Source organism: Halichoerus grypus, chromosome 2 (assembly GCF_964656455.1).
Source record: "Halichoerus grypus chromosome 2, mHalGry1.hap1.1, whole genome shotgun sequence".
Lineage (NCBI taxonomy): Eukaryota > Metazoa > Chordata > Mammalia > Carnivora > Phocidae > Halichoerus > Halichoerus grypus.
The window spans coordinates 149,085,238-149,109,768 of NC_135713.1; the positions used below are offsets into that span (position 1 = coordinate 149,085,238).

Here is a 24,531-nt window from a genome sequence, read left to right on the forward strand (position 1 = left end):
AGAGGTAGGGCTGCTGCAGGCCTGGCTGAGAAGCCCTTCACCTCCCCCAACGGGGCGACCCCCTTCATCTGCCCCCCAGAGACCCCTTCACCTCCCCCAATGGGGCGACCCCCTTCATCTGCCCCCCAGAGACCCCTTCATCTCCCCCAACGGGGCGACCTCCTTCATCTGCCCCCCAGAGACCCCTTCACCTCCCCCAACGGGGCGACCCCCTTCATCTGCCCCCCAGAGACCCCTTCACCTCCCCCAATGGGGCGACCCCTGTTCATTTCCCCCAACCCACCGACCCCTTCACCTTCCCCAATGGGGTGACCCCCTTCATCTCCCCCCCAGACCCCTTCACCTCCCCCAATGGGGTGACCCCCTTCATCTCCCCCCCCGAGACCTCTTCATCTCCCCCAACGGGGTGACCCCTGTTCATTTCTCCCCCAGCGACCCCTTCACCTTCCCCAACGGGGCGACCCCCTTCATCTGCCCCCCAGAGACCCCTTCACCTCCCCCAACGGGGCGACCCCTGTTCATTTCCCCCAACCCAGCGACCCCTCCACCTTCCCCAATGGGGTGACCCCCTTCATCTCCCCCCAGACCCCTTCACCTCCCCCAGTGGGGTGACCCCCTTCATCTCCCCCCCGAGACCTCTTCATTTCCCCCACCAGGGCGACCCCCGTTCATTTCTCCCCCAGTGATCCCTTCACCTTCCCCAACTGGGTGACCCCGTTCATCTCCCCCCCAGACCTCTTCATCTCCCCCAACGGGGCGACCCCCGTTCATTTCCCCCCTAGAGACCCCTTCACCTTCCCCAACGGGGTGACCCCCTTCATCTGCCCCCCAGAGACCCCTTCACCTCCCCCAACGGGGCAACCCCCGTTTATTTCCCCCCACACAGCGACCCCTTCACCTTCCCCAACGGGGTGACCCCCTTCATCTGCCCCCCAGAGACCCCTTCACCTCCCCCAACGGGGCGACCCCTGTTCATTTCCCCCAACCCAGCGACCCCTTCACCTTCCCCAACGGGGTGACCCCGTTCATCTCCCCCCCCAGACCTCTTCATCTCCTCCAACGGGGCGACCCCCGTTCATTTCCCCCCCAGAGACCCCTTCATCTCCCCCAACGGGGCGACCCCCCTTCATCCCCCCCAGAGACCCCTTCACCTCCCCCAACGGGGCGACCCTTGTTCATTTCCCCCCACCTAGCGACCCCTTCACCTTCCCCAATGGGGTGACCCCCGTCATCTGCCCCCCAGAGACACCTTCACCTCCCCCAATGTGACGACCTCCCTTCATCTCCCCCCGAGACCCCTTCATCTCCCCCAAAGGGGCGACCCCTGTTCATTTCCCCCCACCCAGCGACCCCTTCACCTTCCCCAATGGGGTGACCTCCCTTCATCTGCCCCCCCCAGAGACCCCTTTATCTCCCCCAACGGGGCGACCTCCCTTCATCTCCCGCCGCCCAGCGACTGCTTCATCTCCCCCAACGGGGCACCCACCCTGCTCTCAACCCCCGCGACCCCCTTCATCTACCCACTCCCCTGCAGAGACCTCTTCAACCCCTTCACCTCCCCCAACGGGGCGCCCAGACTTGCTCTCTTCCTCTCTAGTCTTACGCATTGGGGATCCACCTCCGGCTCCCCGCCCCGCAGGCCCACACCCCGCTATCTCCTACCTCTCAGAAATATCCTCCCGACTGGCCTATGCCCTCTCCCCATCCAGTCCCTACCATCCACTCCCCCCCCCCCCCCCCGCTGCCAGAACCCTCTACACCCCCCACCCCCACCCCCGCCAACTCTGCGCTAGCGCTCGCCCTCGCCTGTCAAGAGGCTCCCGCCCCCACCCTCAGGCTGCTGACAACTCACACCCCCGCCCCCGCCCCTGCCCCTGCGGCCGCCCCCGCCCCTGCTGACGCCACAAAGCCCTGCTCCCCCGTGGCCATCGCTCCGATGGTCTTCAGCGCGCAAACGCAGGCTTTCCGGGGCGCTCTTTGCGCGCTTGGCTGCGGACGGCCTTCGAGGTGCGGCCCGCGGCCCCCTCCCCGGTGAGTACCAGTTCCTCAAGACCCCGAGGCCGGCGGGTGGTCACCCGGTGGGCGCTGAGGCTCAGGTCGGGACCGCGTGCACTGCCGGCCCAGTAGCAGACCCCGCTTTGAAGATGGTTACAAAGTGGAAGCAGAGGGCGAACTAGTTTCCCCACCCCACCCCACCCCCGCATTTACAGAGGAGCAGGGCCGGAGGGTAGCCTGTCCGTCGTCACTGACCCGGGGCCCTGGGGCGGCTCCGCGCGGAGCCGGGCCCCCAGCCCACCAGCCTGCCGCGCTTCCCTCTGCTTCTGTTGGGTGTGCAGCAGTGCACCTCGGGGTGGCTGAGAGCTGAGAGAGAGACTGACCCCAAAGTCTCTGCAGAGACAGCTCCGGATAAACTGAAGCCCCTCTCAGGGACCGTGGAATATCTGAGGCACCCAGCCCCCACCCCTTCAGATGACTGCAGAAACAGGAGCTGGGGTGGGGAGTGCAGCCCAGGAATGATGTGCAAATCCAGCCTCTAACAGGGCTCCAGTAGCCCCCGGTGACCCGCCTAGGCGGCTTTGGACCTCCAGGGCATGAGGTCAGGGGTAGTGGCAGGCCAAAGTCTGTGCGCGTGTATGAGCCCTGTGTGTGTGCATACCGTGTGCGCGCGTGCAGTGCCCTGTGCATGTGTGTATACCGTGTGCGTGTGTGTATACTGTGTGTGTGTGCAGTGCCCTGTGCATGTGTGCGTGTGTGTATACCGTGTGTGCTCGTGCCCTGTGCATGTGTCTGTATGTGTGCATGTGTGTATACTGTGTGTGTGCGCAGTGCCCTGTGCATGTGTGTATACTGTGTGCGTGTGCAGTGACCTGTGCATGTGTGTATGTGTGCATGTGTGTATACTGTGTGTGCGTGTGCTCGTGCCCTGTGCATGTGTGTATGTGTGCGTGTGTGTATACTGTGTGTGTGTGGGCTCGTGCCCTGTGCATGTGTGTATGTGTGCGTGTGTGTATACTGTGTGTGTGTGGGCTCGTGCCCTGTGCATGTGTGTATGTGTGCGTGTGTGTATACTGTGTGTGCGTGGGCTCGTGCCCTGTGCATGTGTGCATGTGTGTACACTGTGTGTGCGTGGGCTCGTGCCCTGTGCATGTGTGTATATGTGTGCATGTGTGTATACTGTGTGTGTGTGTGCAGTGCCCTGTGCATGTGTGTATGTGTGCATGTGTGTATACTGTGTGTGCGTGTGCTCGTGCCCTGTGCATGTGTGTATGTGTGCATGTGTGTATACTGTGTGTGCTCGTGCCCTGTGCATGTGTGTATATGTGCATGTGTGTATACCGTGAGCGCGTGTGCAGTGCCCTGTGCATGTGTGTATGTGTGCATGTGTGTATACTGTGTGTGCTCGTGCCCTGTGCATGTGTGTATGTGTGCATGTGTGTATACCGTGAGCACGTGTGCACGTGCCCTGTGCATGTGTCTGTATGTGTGCATGTGTGTATACTGTGTGTGCGTGTGCTCGTGCCCTGTGCATGTGTGTATGTGTGCATGTGTGTATACTGTGTGTGCTCGTGCCCTGTGCATGTGTGTATATGTGCATGTGTGTATACCGTGAGCGCGTGTGCAGTGCCCTGTGCATGTGTGTATGTGTGCATGTGTGTATACTGTGTGTGCAGTGCCCTGTGCATGTGTGTATACTGTGTGTGCGTGGGCTCATGCCCTGTGCATGTGTGTATATGTGTGCATGTGTGTATACTGTCTGTGCGTGTGCTCGTGCCCTGTGCATGTGTGTATACTGTGTGCGTGTGCAGTGACCTGTGCACGTGTGTATGTGTGCATGTGTGTATACTGTGTGTGCGTGTGCAGTGCCCTGTGCATGTGTGCATGTGTGTATACTGTGTGTGTGTGCTCGTGCCCTGTGCATGTGTGTATGTGTGCGTGTGTGTATACTGTGTGTGCGTGGGCTCGTGCCCTGTGCATGTGTGTATGTGTGCATGTGTGTATACCGTGAGCACGTGTGCAGTGCCCTGTGCATGTGTGTATGTGTGCGTGTGTGTATACTGTGTGTGCGTGGGCTCGTGCCCTGTGCATGTGTGTATGTGTGCATGTGTGCACGTGTGTATACCGTGTGCTCGTGCCCTGTGCATGTGTGTATGTGTGCATGTGTGTATACTGTGTGTGCGTGTGCTCGTGCCCTGTGCATGTGTGTATGTGTGCGTGTGTGTATACTGTGTGTGCTCATGCCCTGTGCATGTGTGTATGTGTGCGTGTGTGTATACTGTGTGTGCTCGTGCCCTGTGCATGTGTGTATATGTGCATGTGTGTATACCGTGAGCGCGTGTGCAGTGCCCTGTGCATGTGTCTGTATGTGTGCATGTATGTATACTGTGTGTGCGTGTGCTCATGCCCTGTGCATGTGTGTATGTGTGTATACCATGAGCGCATGTGCTCGTGCCCTGTGCATGTGTGTATGAGTGCATGTGTGTATACTGTGAGCGCGTGTGCTCGTGCCCTGTGCATGTGTGTATGTGCATGTGTGTATACTGTGTGTGCCTGTGCTCATGCCCTGTGCATGTGTGTATATGTATGCATGTGTGTATACTGTGTGTGCCTGTGCACATGCCCTGTGCATGTGTGTATACCGTGAGCGCGTGTGCTCGTGCCCTGTGCATGTGTGTATGTGTGCATGTGTGTATACCGTGAGCGCGTGTGCTCGTGCCCTGTGCATGTGGGCAGTCTTTGTGTGAGTGCATGTGTGCATACTGTGTGGGTGCGCCTCAGTGTGTGTTCCTGCGGTTGCACCTGTGTTCGTGTGTCTATGTTCTGGGCATGCATGCACACTACACCTTGTCAAGGAAGACCACAGCCGGTCCATAGTTAGAACAGTAGGAACACTTTGTTCAGGGTTATTGCAATAGGGGGAAAGAGATCCCCACAGAGAACTGGGTCATGTCAACATAGGGGGCACAAGTCAGGATTTATGGCCAAAGAGCAGAGGGGTGGGGGGGGGGGTGGGTCAGTGATGGAAAATCACGAAGAGGTGCCATGGGGAGGGGGATTCTTGCCAGACTGGCCTAACAGGATTCTTGCTCTAGACAGGTCAGTGGGGGGCTGAGGAACTAGGTCAGACATCATATTGGGGGGCACTCTAAACCAGCTTAGCATGATTCTCCCTAACGTGGGTGGAGCCGGCCAAAGACAGAGTCCCTGGAGGAGGGTGTGAGGACATTGTATTCCTTCCCCAGGAGACATGGATGCCTTGGAACTTGCCAGAAAGCTGCAGGAGGAGGCCACATGCTCCATCTGCCTTGACTACTTCACGGATCCCGTGATGACCGCCTGTGGCCACAACTTCTGCCGCGAGTGCATCCGGCTAACCTGGGAGAAGGCCAAAGGCAGGAAAGGGGGCAGGAAGCGGAGGGGCTCCTTCCCCTGCCCCGAGTGCCGTGAGCTGTCCCCCCAGAGGAACTTGCATCCCAACCGCCTGCTGACCAAGGTGGCCGAGATGGCGCGGCAGCACCCAGCCTTGCAGAGCCGGGACCTGTGCAGGGTGCACCAGGAGCTGCTCAGACTCTTCTGTGAGGACGACCAGAGCCCCATCTGTGTCATCTGCAGGGAGTCCCGGGAGCACCGGCCCCACAGGGTGGTCCCCATCGAGGAGGCCGTGCAGGAGTACAAGGTGGGTCCAGGGCTGGGGGCGGGGGAATGCACGAGGGGGCAAGTGCACACGTTAGAAGGCAGGCAGGAGGACGGCTGCCGTAACCAACAGCCCAGGTGTGGGACCGCGTGGTGAGTGTCTGCGCGCTCCCACGACCACGTGGGCAGCCAGGCCATGGTTATTCGGGAGTCTAGGCTGAAGAAGGCCCTACCCAGGTCCATCCAGTCAGGGCTCCAGCACCGTTGGGGAAGAGAGTGCGTCCTGGTTCCTGGGTGGCAGTCTTTGCCCTGTGTCCTCACTGGGCGGGAGGCTCGAGGGCACTAATCCCATTCCTGGGGCTCCACCCTCGTGGCCTCATCACCCCCCCCCCCCGCCCCGGTCCTCACACCGTGGTGCTGGGGTTAGGATTCAGCACATGAACTTGGGAGGACACATGCAAACCACAGCAGGCAGTGAATACAGGGAAACTCATGGATGAGAAGGGGCATTAGTGCAGGTGCATCTTGGCGCCCATGGTCCTTCTTCCTATTTGGCCATAAAACCTCCCAGAAGAGGGGATTCATGGCACCTCTCACTTCTCAGAAGTTTGGGTGCTCATTCAGAAAAGGGGAGCCCTGGGAAGGTGTCTTTCTGCCGCTGTTCCTTCTCGATTGGTTCCAGCCCAAAATAACTGTTGCAAAGGGGCACGTTTCGGGTGGCGTGTGTCCACCCCCAGCACCCCCTCACGGTGTTCTTTGGGGGGGGTGCAGCTTCAGGGATGCCGTCCAGATGCCAGGGTGTGAGGGGCCCTGACCCCACATCCTGCTGTCTGTGTCCCACAGTTGAAGTTGGAGGCGGACATGGGGTACCTTCAGGAGGAGATGATGAAGACAGGGAAGCTGCAGGCCAGGGAGAAACAGACCTTGGCCGAGTGGCAGGCAGGTGCTGGGGGCTGGGGTGTGCGCACACAGCAGCCTCGTGGGGTGGGGGGCGGGGGGAGATCGCTGTCCTGTGTGGATGAGAACGCACCCAGAGCTCGGAGGCCCCACTAGAATCAGGATCCGGGACATGCGCTCGGCCCAGGCTGGCTGCGGCATGGACACGGGACCGAGGGTCCACTGCATACCCCGCCCAGTACCCCACAGACGCTCCCACCCCTCCAGGGACGGCTCATTTTCTGGGGGTCGTCAGGGCCCTGGGGTGGAGGGCTGCCAGCATCCCAGCTGGTGGGTGCAGCTGGCCAGGAAGAGAGTGGACACCTGGGGCAGCAGGTCCCCAGGCGGGGCCTCACATCCACCCCCGCACCCCCGCAGGTGAAGGTGAATGAGCACAGGCAGCGCATCCTGCTGGAGTTTGAGAAGATGGGCCTCCTCCTGCTGGAGAAGGAGCAGTGCCTCCTCCAGGCCCTGAAGCAGGAGGAGGACGAGGTAGTGGCCAGGCTGCGGGAGAGCACAGCCACACTGGAGAGGCAGAGCCACGCCCTGGAGAGGCTCCTGCTGCCACTGGAAGACAGGGACGAGCACACGCCCCTGCGGATGCTGCAGGTGAGGCAGGCGCCCTGCTCACCTGGCCCCGGGGAGGGGAGCCCTCAGCACCCCTGCACACCTGGCCGGGGTGGGGGGAGCTCTCAGCACCCCTGCACACCTGGCCGGGGGGGGGAGCTCTCAGCACCCCTGCACACCTGGCCGGGGGGGGGGAGCTCTCAGCACCCCTGCACACCTGGCCGGGGGGGGCAGCTCTCAGCACCCCTGCACACCTGGCTGGGGGTGGGGAGCCCTCAGCACCCCTGCTCACCTGGTTGTGGGGAGCCCTCAGCACCCCTGCTCACCTGGCTGGCGGGGGAGGGGAGCCCTCAGCACCCCTGCTCACCTGGCAGTGGAGGGGAACCCTCAGCACCCCTGCTCACCTGGCTGGCGGGGGAGGGGAGCCCTCAGCACCCCTGCTCACCTGGCCGGGGGTGGGGAGCCCTCAGCACCCCTGCTCACCTGGCTGGTGGGGGAGGGGAGCCCTCAGCACCCCTGCTCACCTGGCTGGTGGGGGAGGGGAGCCCTCAGCACCCCTGCTCACCTGGCCCTGGGGGGGGAGCTCTCAGCACCCCTGCACACCTGGCCGGTGGGGGGAGCTCTCAGCACCCCTGCACACCTGGCCGGGGGGGGAGCCCTCAGCACCCCTGCTCACCTGGTTGTGGGGAGCCCTCAGCACCCCTGCTCACCTGGCCGGGGGGGGGAGGGGATCCCTCAGCACCCCTGCTCACCTGGCCGGGGGGGGGAGCTCTCAGCACCCCTGCACACCTGGCCGGGGGGGGGAGCCCTCAGCACCCCTGCACACCTGGCTGGGAGTGGGGAGCCCTCAGCACCTCTGCTCACCTGGTTGTGGGGAGCCCTCAGCACCCCTGCTCACCTGGCTGGTGGGGGAGGGGAGCCCTCAGCACCCCTGCTCACCTGGCCGGGGGTAGGGAGCCCTCAGCACCCCTGCTCACCTGGCTGGTGGGGGAGGGGAGCCCTCAGCATCCCTGCTCACCTGGCCGGGGGTGGGGAGCCCTCAGCACCCCTGCTCACCTAGCTGGTGCGGGAGGGGAGCCCTCAGCACCCCTGCTCACCTGGCTGGTGGGGGAGGAGCTCAGGCCCAGGTGTGCTCAGGGCCGGCTGACTGCAGAACAAATATAAACAGGGAAGGCTCTGACTCAGCTGCGGCTGCGTAACAAAGACCGCAGGCCTGAGGCTCCAACAACATGTGTACTGTCTCCCCGTCCTGGGGGCTGGGAGTCTGAGCTCCAGGTGTGGGCGGGGCTGGTTCCTCCCGAGGCCTCCTTCCTCCCTGCGTCCTCACAGGGCCGTCCCTCTGTGTCTGTGTCCTAAACCCCGCTTCCTGCAAGGACTCTGATCTTCTGGGATCAGGGCCCACCCTAGTCCCCTCCCTTTACCGTAACCCCCTCTGTAAAGACCCCATCTCCAAATACAGCCACCTTCTGGGGCCCTGGGGGCTGGGGCCCCGGCGTATCCATTTGGAGGACCTCTACCCAGGCCCCAGGCCCGCAGACTGTGTCCCTTCCCTTCCTAGCCCAGGGCGGTGATAGGGGCGAGGGCTCACTGGCCCGGCGAGGCCCTGACAGCGGGGGGTGACGGTGGCCGACAGGTGGGAAAGCTGTCAGGCTCGGGGATCCACAGCAACAGCTTAGATTCCACACACACGCACAGGCGTGTTGAGACACCAGAGGCAGATGCCGCCACAGGGCGCTGGACATCCTGCCTGCCTGGGTCGGTCCCAGGGCTTGTCTGTCGTCCTGAGCTCCCGTGGGCTTTGGGCCTAGGGAGCCACCTGCTGCAGACAAGTTAGACAGTTGCCCAAACTTTGGGGAACGTTTTGTCTTCCATTAGAAAGCGGCTGGTCTGCAAGCTAATAGGCAGACGTCTGAAGCACAAAAGGCCCCATTCTATGGTCACCAGTCACGTCCCCCCACCGCCCCCGCTGCCCCACACCTTCATCGCCCCTCGTGAGCAGGACAGCTTCCAGCGTCCTCAGTTACAGGGGGAGGGCAGGGGGCCCGGTGGCCAGAGGTGGAGGATTCCTGTGTGCGGCCACGGCAGGGTGGCGCTCTGGAAAGTGGGTACGGGGCCCCAGGAGAACATCATAAAGCCCTTCTAGCTCTGCAGACCGGAAATGCAGCCATGACGCCCCACATTCCTCACGAGGCCTTGCCCATTTCCCTCCCCGCTCCCTGTCTCACAGGACATGAAGGAGCTCCTGAGCAGGTACATGGCCACCTGCGGGGGAGGCAGTGATGGGCGCAGGGAGGGCTCCACGTGGGGCCAGAGGGGACAATGATGAGACCTGTGTCCACTGGAGGAAGAACAGCCTGAGTATTCAGTACCCGGAGGCCACCCCTACTGTGCTGAGGACGGTCTGCAGGGTCCCCGGGCAGATAGAGGTGCTCAAGAGTTTTCAAGGTAAGCAGGGGCCCCGGTGCTCTCGGCTACTCCCCGCCCCGCCCCTAGTCACTCAGCGTGAGCCACCAGTTGGGGCGACTGTTCCGTAATGGCCAGTCACGCTCTGGGCCCTGAGCTTCTGCTCCAGGGCCATGCTCTCCGTTCTGTTCCTATGGGGACACGGATGGAGACGCCCAAACGGCCCCCTGACCCCCAGCTCCTTAGCACCACTAATATGGACAGGTGGGGTAGGGACCCACGCAGGGACCCAGGCTCACAGCTGGACTCAGCCTTGGGGAGGCCTAGGGGATGGCCAGGGACGGCAGGGATGATCCGGCCCCTTTTCCCATGGCCCCGGGCCTGTCTGCAGAGGATGTGGTGCCCGACCCCACCACCGCATACCCCTACCTCCTCCTCTACGAGAGCCGCCTGAGGCGCTACCTGACCGCCCCACTGGAGGGCGTGCCCCACAGCAAGGACAGATTCCTGGCCTACCCCTGTGCCGTGGGCCGGGAGACCTTCTCCGCGGGAAGGCACTACTGGGAGGTGGGCATGAACCTCACCGGTGACGCACTCTGGGCGCTGGGCGTGTGTAGGGACAACGTGAGCCGCAGGGACAGGGTCCCCAAGTCCCCTGAAAACGGGTTCTGGGTGGTGCAGCTGTGCAAGGGAAAGAAGTACCTGCCGGTCACATCCGCCCCGACCCCTGTCACGCTGACCGAGCCCCCCAGCCACATAGGGGTCTTCCTGGACTTCGAGGCAGGGGACGTGTCCTTCTACAACCTGAAGGACGGGTCCCACCTACACACCTACACCCAGCCTGAATTCTCCGGCCCCCTGCAACCCTTCTTCTGCCTCGGGGCCCCCAAATCAGGCCAGATGGTCATCTCTACAGTGACCTTGTGGGTGAAGGGATAGGGGCAGAGGCTGGGGCAGTGCGGGGGGTCCTGGTTTCCCGGGAAGGTGAGGTGGCCCAGCTCAGCACAGGCCACCTGCCAGGCTTACGTCTGGCGGTTTCACAAAGATGAAATATGATCCTGATTAAAGCAGTTAAAATGTTAAGAGGCTATATTCATTCACACGTGTTTCATAAAGGAAAAAAAGCCTCTGAGTTTCCTAGTGGACCGATTCTGAGTAAGGACTTCCAGTACCAGGCGCGGTGTGGCGTGCTTGCCTTTAAAAGCTGTCCCTGGGATACCCGCGCCCACCTAGGGATGGAGCCCGCGCACCGGCTCTGCTGACTTCGGGGTGTTCTACGTAGAGCCGCGGCCTCCAGGGTCCACCTGCTCTGTCTTCCATACATTCCATGTTTGCACCTTGCGCGGGTGTGTGTGTGTGTGGGGGGGGTGATGGGAAAATGAAACTTTCCACACTGATCCCTAAAAACCTCAAGGGAGGTTAAGCTGCACAAGCCGGGGCGCAATTCAGAGTAAGGGTCATGGGTGGGAGAGACTCCTCTCCACCCGCCGTTCTCTGCAGTTTCAGGCGCATTCACAACCCTGCGGCCGGCCGGGCACCCCAGAATCCCACTCAGTGTATGCCTTCCCCCCGCAGCCCAGAGTGCCCGATCGTGCCCGGCCCAGGGGCGCACGGGGCACGGCTTGGGGCTCGCCGCCGCAGCCTCAGGCCCCCCTCGTCCTCGCAGTCGCTGTGCTGGGTGGGGAGCCCGGGGAACGTGCGGGGCGCCCCGATGGCCCGGGTCCTGCAACCGGTTGGGACGCGAGGGAGCAGCGCCCCGGAGCTACCAGCGCGCGCAGGCAGGGGCAGCGCCGCCGCGAGGTCACCGGGTGAACAGCCTCCAACTCTGTCCCGCCCGCGGGCCGCGTGACAGGCCGCGGCCAATCCGAGGCTAAAGCGGGTTGTTCCAAAGGAGGAAAAAAAAAAAAAAAAAAAACCAGCTGCTTCCTGCTTCCGCCGCGGCTCCTCTTCCTGTCCGCGTCGGGGAGCCCTGCGCCCCGCGTCCCGGGAGCCCTGCGCCCCGCGTCCCCGGAGCCCTGAGTCCCGAGTCCCCCGGTGCCCTGAACCTCGCGACCTCAGGTGGCCTGAACCCCGCGTCCCCCGGAGCCCCCGCGTGCCCGGCGCCCTGCGCCACGCGTCTCCGGAGCCCCCGCGTCCCCGCGCGCTCTCCAGAGTCCCGGCGGCGGAGGCCACCGCCCGAGCCGGCGGAGAGCGCCGCCTTCCTCCGCCCCGCCGGCGCCATGGCCGCCCCCGACCTGTCCACCAACCTCCAGGAGGAGGCCACCTGCGCCATCTGCCTTGACTACTTCACGGACCCGGTGATGACCGACTGCGGCCACAACTTCTGCCGCGAGTGCATCCGGCGCTGCTGGGGCCAGCCCGAGGGCCCGTACGCCTGCCCCGAGTGCCGCGAGCTGTCCCCGCAGAGGAACCTGCGGCCCAACCGCCCGCTCGCCAAGATGGCCGAGATGGCGCGCCGCCTGCACCCGCCGTCGCCCGTCCCGCAGGGCGTGTGCGCCGCGCACCGCGAGCCGCTGGCCGCCTTCTGCGGCGACGAGCTGCGCCTGCTGTGCGCGGCCTGCGAGCGCTCGGGGGAGCACTGGACGCACCGCGTGCGCCCGCTGCAGGACGCGGCCGACGACCTCAAGGTGCGGGGCGGGGCCTGGCCGGAGGCCCGGGGGGGGGGGGTACAGAGGGTGTGCGTGCGGCCAGTCCCAAACCCGCACCCTCCTGGGCCTGGGCCGCCAGCCCGGAGATCAGGGAGAGGCGTGCTCCCTGGGAGGCGCAGGCCCTGCTAGGACTTCCCGTGGTGGGAGTCTGGAGGGACCGGGCAGGTGTGACAACATTGGCGGGGAGGGAGCTCAGCGCGGGAGAAAGCAGGAGGAGAACCTTAGAGGTAGCTGGTCTCGTAGGGAGGTAGACAGACAAGGGTTGTGGGCAAGGCTGGGCTGTGGGAAGTCAGCCAGGCCAGGATGGGTGGAGGACAGAGCCATTGCCCTGCGGGTCAGGTGCCAGGGTTGCTGCGGCCACCAGGCTTGGTGAGTGGGATACTTGGGGCCGCTTCTGCCATCCGACATGCCAGGGATCAGCCCCGCTTTGACTAGGCTGAGATGCCTCCATCTGTTCTGGAAATGCCTGTCTTTAAAATCCAAACCAACCCTCACCCCACTGCTGAGAGCCTCGGGGCAAACACTCCCCTGGCCACTGTCATCTGCCTTGCTCTCCGGACCTCGGAACTCCTGGAACCGAGGTACGGAGTGCCTGGGTGGCACCCTTCCAGCTTTGTGAATGCGGTTTGCTCCTGGCCAGGAGCGTGTGCGTGCTGGGTGCTCCGGGGACATGGTTTGGCAACTGAGTCAATGCTTGGCCACTTTGTCGCTGTTACAGAGCAAGCTCTGGGACACAGAACAAACTGGTACCCGATCTGCATCAGTGGACTCGTTGTGACAGATCTCTACAGTCTTGCTTACGACTCTAGGGCACAGCACACGTGCGGGATACCCCACCCTCTGTGTTAGCCCAGCAAGTGCGCACTCCTGTCACTGAGCGCAAAGTGATCATGAGGGCAGAGAGTGACCAGCAGCTCTCCAGAGGCACCCCCCAGCTGGCCCGATACAGACCCTTGGGACAGCACTTACCCCTTCCTATTGTAGGGGAGACAAAACCTTTTTCTCTAACCTGTTAGGTTCGCTGCACGAGGCTTGCAAATGAACCCAACAAAGGCAGAGTAACAAGTGAAAAGACGTGCATTTTATTAGTCTTTTCAATCTCATAGACACAAGGGGCTTCACAGAGAAGAAGTGAAAGAACCAGTTAGACTGAGTTTATGTTCCATGTTAACGTCGAATAATAAACTGGGGAGCAGGGGCTAGAGAAAGGAAAGGGGATTTGGGCTTCTAGCGCCAGGAAGACCTAAGGACTTGGGGCGGGGGAGACTGATGGAAGATCAGGGTTATCCGAGTAAAAAAGTCTGTTCAGGCAGACTCATCTGTGACAAAGAGTCATCTGTGCTGAGTGCTCTCCCCTTCCTGGTACAGACGGAGGCAGAAAGGAGGAGGGAAGAGGGCCCTTCCTATGACGTCCCTGTGTGCAAAGTGGCCTACTCTGGGGTGGCACATTCCGACCCCTTCACGGTGCTGGTGCCTCGCTGGTCTTCGTCCTGGGGATGCCCAGCAAACTGTCTTTACCTGCCCCCCGGGGGGCTGTGCCTGATATTCGCCTACCCTGGGGTGCTGGGTCCCGGAAGCACCACCTCCCAGGCCTGGGTCCCGCTGGACGTCAGACGGAGCGTCTAGTCGGGCAGAGCTGCGCCAGCTAGGGGCCTACAGAGAGCCCAGGGCAGGCATGGAGAAGTAAGGGGGCCGGGATTAGGGGGAGGTCAGGACACGACGTTCCGGCAAGGGGCCTGGCTGTCCGGGCTGTGCCCTGGCTGGCTAATTTGAGGTTGTCGGCCGGTCATGCCCACGACTGTGGTTCCTGCCAGCCGGCTTCAGGCTCTGCGGGCTTGACCGCTGACAGGAGCAGGGACCGGGCCCACACAGCAAAGGTCACTGTGGTCTCGCTTTCCCGCAGGGGAAGCTGGAGAAGTCCCTGGAGCATCTGCGGAAGCAAATGGAGGATGCACTGCTGTTCCAGGCGCAGGCTGAGGAGACCTGTGCCTTGTGGCAGGCAGGTGGCCCAGAGCCCGAGGTCGCGGGTGGGGCGTGGCCGGCACCTGAGCCCCCGCGGAGGGCACTGCGGCGCTCAGCGTCGCGCAGCTCACGAGGCGGGAGCCCTGTTGGGGACCCTGCGGAAACCCCGCGTCGGGGCTGAGGGTGGGGGCCGGGGCGCGGGGCGCGGGCGCCGGGCGCGGGTGGGGCAGGCCCTCAGCCGAGCTGTCCGCCCGCCCGCAGAAGATGGTGGAGAGCCAGCGGCAGAACGTGCTGGCGGAGTTCGAGCGGCTGCGCCGGCTGCTTGCGGAGGACGAGCGGCGTCTGCTGCGCAGGCTGGAGGACGAGGAGCTGGAGGTGCTGCCCCCGCTGCGGGACAGCGCGGCCCGCCTGGGGCAGCAGAGCGCCCAGCTGGCCCAGCTCATCGCGGAGCTGGAGGGGCGCTGCCAGCTGCCGGCGCTGGGGCTCCTGCAGGTGAGCGCGCCGCGCGCCTGCACGCGCGTTCCCGTGAAGGGCGGCGCAGGCTCGCCAGGGCGGGTACCCCTCGTGGGACCGCGGCTGTGCTCGTGGGTCCTGCGCGGTGGACACAGGTCCCGAACTGCTGGAGCCCGTTCGCGCTCGGGCCGGCCTGCGTGGCGGGTGGCATCCAGGGTCCATGGGTCACCAGGCTGGCTCCAAAGGTTCGGGTCCGCTGTATGGAGGAGAAAGCCTGGCAGGTGTCCTGTCGGAGCCTTGCATCAGCCCCGTGTCGCCCGGACACTCGGCCTGGCTCCTGACCCCTGGCCCCAGGCGGGAGCGAGGACGCTATGCGCTCTGTGCGCATCCCAGGGCACTTCCCGCGGGGGTGGCCCTCCTGAGTCCCAGAGCTGAGAGGACCTCCAGGGACCAGGCAGAGGCTCTTGACGGCCCTCCTGGGGTTTGACCTTGGTCCTTCCACCGCTGCTGAGACCTCGGGTGGTTTCCGGCCTGGGAAACAGGAAGAACCCCAGGCGGGTGTCTGGGGGGGAGTGAGGGAAGTCGGCAGAAGTAGGCTGTGGTCACTGAGGTAGGGTCTGGGTGGCCAGCCAAGGAGGTCAGGGGAAGTGAATGGTGCTGGAGAAGCTGGAGGAAGTGGAGGTTCTGGAAGGAGGAGGGGTCAGCCCCGGAAGTGAGATGAGAACCCCAGGTCTGTATGAAACGTGATTTGGGGCCTCAGCTTAGATGTCCCAGTGTGTGGGACATCTGCACTCTTGGATTTCATACTAAAAGTGACCACCTGTGCCCCCGCTGCCCCTCCCTGCTGCCATCTGCTCGCCACTGCCCCCTACCTGCTTTCCACTGCCCTCATCCCTACCTGCTCACCGCTCCTGACCTGGGGTCTTTGCCTGGGTGGCCAGCTATAGGGAAGAGTCCCCCTCACCCCTCCCCCAGCCTCAGGGCTTCCCCTTGCCTGTGCTGGGGGTAGGGGTGGGGTCTGCTGCGTGGAGGGGCAGGACAGCAGCCCCGGGCAGCCCCCCCCCCCCAGTTTACTGGTGTGAATAAGGGAGGTCAGGTGTGCCCGTACCATCGGACCTCAGTGTTCGGTGGAGACCCACCACAGGGAGTGGCCAGGTCAGGTTCTGGCACCTGGGGTGGGCAGGGGATGTGCCCTCACAGACAGAGGAAGTGAGGGTTTGGGTGACATCAGGAGGCCACACCCTGGGTCCCAGCTTCCCTTCCAGGCTCGCCGTGTAGCCGTTCTGTGTAGGTGCAGAGCCTTTTCCTAAAGGAACATGTGTCTCCCAAGGGGCCAGGTGGTGTACATGGAGGCCAACCCCTTTCCTTAAGGTTAAGACCCCTGCAGGACCCTCGGGGCAGGGGGGGTCTTGTGTGGTATGTCCACACATGCTGTTCCTGAGTGGGTTGGCCTGTGACAACCAGGACTATCCCCTTCACTTTCCAGTGCCCCGGGGTGGGCCAGACACCCCGCGAAACTACCAAGGACAGGCTCTTTCTGCTTTGCCTGCTGCCCACACCAAGCTCCTTGTGCCCCAGGCCCTTTGCACATGTCTCTTCCAGTCCTGCACTGTCCCCCTCACTGTATCTTCAGAAACCTGCAGTCTCCCTTTTCCTTTGAGGCCTTATGTGTCTTGTACCCTCCCGCCAACCAACCCACACACAGACCATCACTCGTGTGTGTGCAGATCTCCCACCTCGAGGGAAACCCTCTACAGGCACCATGTCTTACTTACCTCTGCACCCCTGATGGCTGGTGCGTGGTTAGAATCACCGCGGGTGGGCCCCTGTGATTGACGGTGTGGACCGGCCAGGTACCTGCTGTTCTCGGGGGTGGTTCTAAAAAGACCAAAGACTTCCCATCAATAGCCAGTGTTCTAAGTAATTGAATGTCCCAGTCAGCTCGGGCTGCTAACAAATACCACAGGCCGGGAGGTTTAAACAACAATTTATTGTGTCCCTGTCCTGGGGATGAGAAGTCACAGATCCGGGTGTGAGTGGGGCTGGTTCCTCCGAGGCCTCTCTCCTGCCCGTGTCCTCACGTGGTCGGCAGCGTGTGTATCTGTTCCTTGATCCCCTCTCCCGGTAAGGACTCCAGTCATGCGGGATCCGGGACCACCCTCGTGACCTCCTTATACCTTAACCACCTCTGTAAAGACCCCATCTCCAAATACAGCCTCATTCTGAGTTCCTGGGGGTTGGGCCTCCAACATTTCGATGCGAGGGACACGGTTAGTTTGTGATGCTGAGTGAAATGCTTGTACGTGTCATTACGGGAGAGCAGAACATCAAGTGGAGAGGCCTCACCTGGAAGGGGGGTGGCACGGTCTCCGGGAGGGCGGGCGGGGTGTGCGTGGCACAGGCACCAGTGAGCCCTGGGAGGCGGGAAGCGCTGGGCCAACACGGGCATGGCTCCCCGCTGGGGGGCCGGTCCCCGCCCGCCTGTCCCACCACCTGGGGCGCTGGGCACTCGGTGGGTGAGCCGGTAGCTGAGGCGCTGTATCCTCCGAGTGTGCTGAGGGAGTGAGGGCAGGTCTGCAGGGCTGGCCGTGCCCAGAGGCTTTCAGGGGTCCCCGTGTCTGAGCTGCATGGGGCGCAGCCCATGCGTGGGTTCTCATCACGTGTGTGTGTGTCTGCAGAGCGGGCGGCACAAGGGTGTGGGGGCACTGTTGGCCGGGACGTGGGGAGGATCAGAGGATCGGGGACAGGTGCTGATGCCGCGTGTGTCTCTCCCACAGGACATCAGGGACACCCTGCGCAGGTAGGCGCCGCGGCCTCTCCCGGGGAAGGTGGGCGGGGCGCAGGGCGGGGCTGCCCCGGGGCGTGACGCCTGCACCACCCCTGCAGGGTCCAGGACGTGAAGCTGCAGCCGCCTGAGGTGGTGCCCATGGAGATGAGGACGGTGTGCAGGGTTCCGGGGCTGGTGGAGGCCCTGCGCAGATTCCGAGGTGGGTGCCGTGTGGTCCCGGGCGCCTGCGCGCTCGCGGGGCCCGGGGGGGTCTGCAGTAGGAGGGAACCTAGGCTCCCGAGTCACAGAAACCCCCGTGGGGGGAGGGGCTGTGGGCTGACGCGGGCAGGGGTAGCGGAGGTGAGACCCGCCCCCCCGCCCCCTGGGGTCCAAGGGGTGCCGGAGCGCCTGCGTGCCCCCCAGGCGTGGGGAGTGCCGCGCGCTCCAGGAACTGGAAGGTGTGGGAAGCTGGATGTAGGAAGCCCCTGGTTTCTTCTGTCCTCTAAAGAAGGGCGTGTCGCAGGGGAGCACGGACCACTTTCTAGAACGTTCCCAGTTGCGGGGGCAAGCCGTTAGGTGGTTTTTTCAGAGACAGCGCGCAGGCAGGGGTGCACGGGCAGGCCTGCAGACTCACGGGGCGACCTCTGCTCCGTCTGCAGGGGACGTGACCCTGGACCCCGACACCGCCAACCCCGAGCTGGTCCTGTCGGAAGACAGGAAGAGCGTGCGGCGGGGGGACCTGCGGCAGGCCCTGCCCGACAGCCCCGAGCGGTTCGACCCCGGGCCCTGCGTGCTGGGCCGGGAGCCCCTCACCTCGGGCCGCCATTACTGGGAGGTGGAGGTGGGAGAGCGGGCCAGCTGGGCGCTGGGCGTGTGCAGGGAGAACGCCAACCGCAAGGAGAAGGGTGAGCTGTTCGCGGGCAACGGGTTCTGGATCCTGGTGTTCCTGGGCAGCTACTACAACTCCTCCGAGCGGGCCTTCGCCCCCCTCCGGGACCCGCCGCGGCGCGTGGGCATCTTCCTGGACTATGAGGCCGGACACCTGTCCTTCTACAGCGCCACCGACGGCTCCCTTTTGTACGCCTTCCCCGAGACCCCCTTCTCGGGGACCCTGCGGGCCCTGTTCTCGCCTCTGTCCAGCAGCCCGACCCCCATGACCATCTGCAGGCTGAAAGGCGGGCCTGGGGACTCGCTGGCTCCCCAGTGAGGGGGCCTCCCAGCTGCTGGGGAACCTGGGCATCTCCTGCGGTCCTCTGAGCTGGGGAAGCGCTCACGGTGCCCGGTGGATGTGCGGGTGCGCACTCACTCCTGCAAGCGTGTGCCCGCGTGTGCGGGGCCGGCTTGGTCCTGCTGTCCGGGCGCAGGGCGCTGAGACACCCGAGTTCACCAGCGCCGGGCCCTGAGCCTCGCCACCCCCCGCGGCCCTGGAGCTATCCCTCCAGAAAGCTGCGGCCAGGAGGCAGCTCCAGGGCCTCGCGCCCGTGTGCAGGTCTGGTCCTGGAGAATGGGGGGCGGGATGGGCTTGCCCTGCAGTAGCCGGGTACCCGGTGATAGGCCAGAGGAAGCTGGGAGCAGGACACCCGAGCACCCCCCTCCCCCGAGCACAGACCACTGGGGGCTTCTGGCTCCTGTTGCAGAGGTTCAGATAGAGCAGGTCCGTGGTGAGCAGGCACAGAAGCCCCCCGGTTTCCCTCCGAGCTGCTCGGAGAACCCCCAGCTGGAGTCACCCTCGCAGTTCTCTCCTCGCTGGCCTGGGGGCCTCCTCACCCCAGAACTCAGCGTACCTGGTCCCCAGTCCTTCCTGCCCTGCCTGGGGGCGGGTGAGGCCTCAGAGAGCACCCCCCACACACCTTCTCGCTACCAGAGTCTGGGATTTGTCTTTGCTTTGTTCAGACTTTGCGTCACCCTCCCTAAAGGTCTGCCCCAGCTTCTTCGTACCACTAGATTGTATTTATTGTAAGGACTGTTCTCACAGTAAATAAACTAACCGTTGTCTGTAATCCACTGTCTGCAATTGGGGGGAGGGGAGGAAATGCGGGGGAGGGGTGACACAGAGGCAGGACCCCCAAGGTCAGGTTCAGGGGCGCTCTCCTGTGTGTTCATTTCACACAGCGGCCTCAGGAGTTGTTTTCTTGTTTTTTCAGAGAGCCTGAAAATACTCTGCAGGTGCCATTGTGTTCAGTAGCTAAGTACTTTCCCGTGTACTTGGTTACACAATCATTCTCCCATTCTGGGGCTTTTTGCTGTACACACACACACACACACACACCCCATTCCATCTTCGACAGTTCCTTCAAATTACATACACCGGAGAGTGTTTCCCCACTGTGGACCTGGGTTCTGGCAGTTTCCCACCTCTCTCCAAGCAACTTCCCTCTGCCTCACTCCCTGAATCTGGGTGATACTGGCTGTTTTCCCCAGAAGCAAGATCGGGCTGTGAGGGTTTGGGACTTGCACGATGGCCATCGGAAACCCAGCTGGAGGGACACCCTCATGGGTAGGAGCACAGACAGGCACACGGCCACACGCGGGACACCAGGACGGACCCTCTGGAAACTTGCTGCCCCCTTCTGAGGGCTTAGCTCAGAGCCCCATGATAAGAGATCAACAATAGAAAAACAAGTTCTCGACACCCAGACCTCGGGTACCGGGGGAGATGACCTGAGGAAAACGAGGCCCTCAGAGCAGGAGCCTGGAGCTGCAGCTTACGCGTGTTCAACCAGCACACGATGTTGTGGACGCATGTCGGGATGCGTAGGCTTCAAGGCACCAGCCCCATGGAGGTAAACAGTGGTAGACGAAGGCTAGTTAGTAGGATCCTGTGGGGTCCCCCCGTGCCATGTCCAGGCTGATAGGGTCTAGAGTTCTCTCCTGTGACCAGCAGTCCTTCCTGGCATGGAGGACGGAGACAGGGACACCTAAATTTACATCCTGCTCTTAGGGAGGTAGAGGAAGGGCACCTGCTTCTCACCTGCCTCAAGCTCAGATTAATCCTCCTGCCCAAGTGGGCTACGTGCAGCTGTCACACCCTGCTACCCTGCGGCAGGGAGAACGAGAATGAGCTTCAGTGATGCCCATTCACGAGGGTGCACCCGACATTCACATGCTTGCTCTTTCCATGTGGCCTGCCTGCTTGCCTCCAAGGACCAAGGATGCCATCCGCTGTTGCAGATGGTGGACAGACCTCTCCAGCAGCATGCAGGCTCCTGCCTGTGGAGCTGACACCCATGTGAGGGGTGGGTGATGACCTGTCACAGATGTCCCCCCACCCCGTGTGAGCCCCTCCACGACCCACTGACGAGCCCCTCCGCCAGCTTTCAGCCCCAGTGGGTGGGTGAGTGCTCCAGAGGCGGATACGGCAAGGATGCAAGTGCAGAGCCAGGATGTGTGGGATGTGGCCAGCCATCTAGAGCTTCCAAAAATACACACAGCCCACCGTGTCCTGGAGTGCCCAGAAGCCTTGCTTCCTGTTAGCTCAGCCGTCCAGTGGGGAAACGGGAGAGAAAGCAGGTAGAAAAGAGAAGCAGGCCGTCTGGGTTGTGCTTAGTGGAATGAAGACAATATTCAGGAACGGGGCGCCTACTCTAATCTTACGGCATTAGTAAGTACGGTAAAAAGAAAATCCAACGCTAAAGCCAAACCTGCTGGGGCTGGCGCTCAGTCTCTGCAACCCTTCCCCTCCTTCTGCACCTCTCCTGGTCAGTAGAGCATCCACAAAATGGTATTTTATTTATTTTATTTTATTTTATTTTATTTTATTTATTTTTATTTTATTTTAATGTTATTTTAGTCACCATAGTTAGTCATCATTAGTTTTTGATGTAGTGATCCATGATTCATTGTTGGCGTATAACACCCAGTGCTCATTACAACACATGCCCTCCTCAATACCCATCACCAGGCTAACCCATCCCCCCACCGCCCTTCCCTCTAAAACCCTCAGTTTGTTTCTCAGAGTCATAGTCTCTCATGGTTCATCTCTCCAATTCCCCCCCCCCTCATTTTTCCCTTCCTTCTCCTAATGTCCTCCATGCTATTCCTTATGTTCCACAAAGTGAAACCATATGATAATTGACTTTCTCTGCTTGACTTATTTCACTTAGCATAATCCCCTCCAGTCCCATCTATGTTGATGTAAAAGTTGGGTATTCACCCTTTCTGATGGCTGAGTAATATTCCATTGTATATACGGACCACATCTTTATCCATTCATCTGTTGAAGGGCATCTCAGCTCTTTCCGCAGTTTGGCTATTGTGGACATTGCTGCTATGAACATTGGGGTGCATATGGCCCTTCTTTTCACTACATCTGTATCTTTGGGGTAAATACCCACTAGTGCAATTGCTGGGTCATAGGATAACTCTGTTTTTAAATTTTTGAGGAACCACCACACTGTTTTCCAAAGTGGCTGTACCAACTTGCATTCCCACCAACAGTGTAAGAGGGTTCCCCTTTCTCCACAACTTCTCCAACATTTGTTGTTTCTTTCCCTGCCCATTTTTGCCATTCTAACTGGTGTAAGGTGGTATCTCAATGTGGTTTTGATTTGGATTTCCCTGATGGCTAATGATGATGAACATTTTTTCATGTGTCCTTTAGCCATTTGTATGTCTTCTTTGGAGAAGTGTCTTTTCATATCTTCTGCCCATTTTTTGACTTGATAAAGAACTTTTTAAACTCGGCACACAAGATGGTTTTAACAGACAAAGCATCTGTCTTCTCTTGTTCCCTCACATGGAGACACCTTACTGCACCTAATCCGACAGCAGGTCAGTGACATAAGCGATGTCCCGCTTCGCCCCCGAGGCCTCGGGGAAGCTGGGTGGAGTCTCTGAGAGCACAGCCTGGATCTTAAATACCTTCACTGAGGTCTTGTACTTCACCTGCGGCACACGTACAACTGGGTGATTTCGCACGCTTTGATAGAGTTGCGCACCCAGCAGCGCGCACCCCGTCACCCCTGGAGCGCTGGAATCACTCCCGAAGTGGAGCTCGCCCGCGCCCGCGCCCCCCCCCCACCCGAGTCCGCACGACCGGAGGGTCGTTCTGGGGGTGCCGACGGCGCCTGGAGTCCGAAGGTCGGGTGGAGGACAGCCCAGTCCCACCTGCGCTGCGCGCGACCACCCCGCCCATCACCCCGCATCCCCCGCACGAGCCCCTACGCTCCTCAGGCTCCACAACCCCCTTCACCTCGCCCAGCAACCACCCGCATCCTCCGCATCCCTGGGCCCCCTCCTCGGTCCTCCCGTCCCTCCAGTCCCTGCTTCGCACCCCGCGCATCTCCCACGTCCCTCCCACCCCTGCCCTTTCGTACCCCAGGTACCCCACACCCTCCCTGCTCCCCACGCCCCTGTCCCCCACGTCCCCTTAGCGAGTGCGCCCGCCTGAGTCCTCTGCACCCCTCCACTGACCCTGCCCTGCACAGCCCGACCAGCCTCCCGATGACCCTAGTACCGCCCTAGAATCCAGCTGTTTCAAGTGCACAGTCTTGGCCGGTAGATCCCTGTCGGTTGTCTTCATGTTGCTGGATCCAGTTTCCAGGAGTGTTAGCTTCGTGGTCGGTGGGGTGGGTCTGCAGCTGTCCGGTGGCTCTCGGTTCCCTGCCTTACTAGTTTCTGAGCCATCTCGCGCAGGACTGCTCTTTCCTCCATCATGATTTTCTGGGACTTTCCAGCGAAGCCTTTGGAGTCCTCGCTCTTCTACTTTCTGTTCCTATTTCTGTGTCATTGCTTGTTGCAGGTCTGTTCAGATTCTCCATGTCCGAAGTAACATTTCTCCTCTTTCATTTTTTATTTTGGTGATTTCCTTGTTTTTTCTTGGTCAGTAAAACTAACATTTTGTCAAAATGATTTTGACGTTTTCAGACAACTTTCATTTGGTATTCTCTAGTTTTTTCTGTTTGTGATTTCCACCCTCGTCATGATTCCCTCATTTTTCCTCACTTTGGGTTTGGTTTGCATGTCTTTATCTCTGTTTCTTAAAGTTGATTTCAGGTTGTTCTTCTGTTCCAATGCAGACATTTGCGGCTATAAATTTCCCTTTACACACTGCTTTAGCTGTATCCCATTACTACTCATACTCTGTTTTCATCTTCATCCAGCCCAAAACACTTTCTAATTATCTTCATGATTTCTTTTTTGACACATGGATTATTCAGAAGCCTGTTCTTTAACTTGCAAATATTTGTGGCTTTCTCAAATTTCCTTGTGTGGTTGACTTCTGATAGATTTTCTATGCTGTTTACTGTCTTGTAGCCTGGGGCATGGTCTACCCTGGAGAAGGTTCCAGGTGCACCTAAGGGGAAGTGTGTATGCTTCTGCTATTCAGTGGACTGTTCTATTGTACCAGTGTTTGTACCCTTGGGATTTTATTTTATGAGGGTGACTCAGTGGTGACAACATGGAAAGAAGAATGTATTACTGATATTTCTCAAGAAAAAGGGGCATGCCACACCACACAGGACCACATGGGGAAGCAGCAGTTTGGATAGGAGGCAGAAAGCAGTGAAGGGTGAGAACCAGAGTGTTTACCCTGGTTTCCACTGGAAAGACAAGGCAGAACAGGGCGAACAGCTTAGATTAGCTGGTTTGAGAAATTCTGGTTGGTGTGGGGCACAGGGGCTGGTTGTCTGGTACCTGGCCCTGCGTTGATTCAGGGCAGGGGGAATATTGGCTTGGTGTGTGAGAATCGAAGATGGCTGGTGGTGGGCCCTGCATTGGATAATTTGCTTATGAAAGAAGAGCCCTTTGCTCTCTCTGAGGCTTTGCTAGCCTGGGTAGGGATAGTCTTTCCCCCAGTCAGAGAGGACATAAGTGCCAGAGCATGAAAATTACACAAGATAAGAAAATGTGGGTAATACAACGGGCTCTGTGCGGAGTGCATACCAGATAGAACAATCTAGAATCTGAGAAGACACAGTAAGCACACTTACTGATTTCAGATTTGTCAAGTTGCTTGATGGTGTGTGCTAATTTTATATTCTTGCTGATTGTTTTCTAGTTATTCTGTCCAGTATTAAGAGAAGGCTACTTAGGTCGGGAAGTAGGTGCTTCCTGCTGGGCAGCTAGCTCCTCCGCTTCTGTCCGCTCCGCGGCGGGAAGCGCCTTCCCCACAGGACATCAATGCAAGCCTGAATAAGAAAAACAATTTCTTCCTCCTAAGCC

The 24,531-nt window shown here is 60.9% G+C and overlaps 2 protein-coding genes across 4 annotated transcripts; both read left to right on the top strand.

The window, feature by feature from the left end:
* The first annotated feature begins 1,881 nt into the window (after positions 1 to 1,881).
* TRIM17 (tripartite motif containing 17) lies at positions 1,882 to 10,614 on the top strand. 2 transcript variants are annotated; one of them, XM_036119158.2, is made up of 7 exons: positions 1,882 to 2,031; positions 5,241 to 5,674; positions 6,475 to 6,570; positions 6,946 to 7,176; positions 9,362 to 9,384; positions 9,479 to 9,579; positions 9,929 to 10,614. In XM_036119158.2, the coding sequence occupies exons 2-7, from the start codon at positions 5,246 to 5,248 to the stop codon at positions 10,474 to 10,476; spliced, it is 1,428 nt and encodes a 475-aa protein (XP_035975051.2). In that variant the 5' UTR covers positions 1,882 to 2,031; positions 5,241 to 5,245; the 3' UTR covers positions 10,477 to 10,614. The 2 variants fall into 2 exon arrangements, with proteins under 2 accessions (XP_035975051.2, XP_035975052.2); XM_036119159.2 differs by having other exon boundaries at positions 1,895 to 2,031; positions 5,244 to 5,674.
* An 841-nt stretch (positions 10,615 to 11,455) lies between these two features.
* On the top strand, positions 11,456 to 19,367 carry TRIM11 (tripartite motif containing 11). Of its 2 annotated transcripts, none has more exons than XM_078067710.1 (6): positions 11,456 to 12,164; positions 14,089 to 14,184; positions 14,412 to 14,639; positions 17,378 to 17,400; positions 17,487 to 17,587; positions 18,027 to 19,367. In XM_078067710.1, exons 1-6 carry the CDS (start codon positions 11,757 to 11,759, stop codon positions 18,572 to 18,574), a joined length of 1,404 nt encoding a protein of 467 aa, XP_077923836.1. In that variant the 5' UTR covers positions 11,456 to 11,756; the 3' UTR covers positions 18,575 to 19,367. The 2 variants fall into 2 exon arrangements, with proteins under 2 accessions (XP_077923836.1, XP_035975050.1); XM_036119157.2 differs by having other exon boundaries at positions 11,457 to 12,164; positions 14,409 to 14,639.
* The last annotated feature ends 5,164 nt before the right edge of the window (positions 19,368 to 24,531 follow it).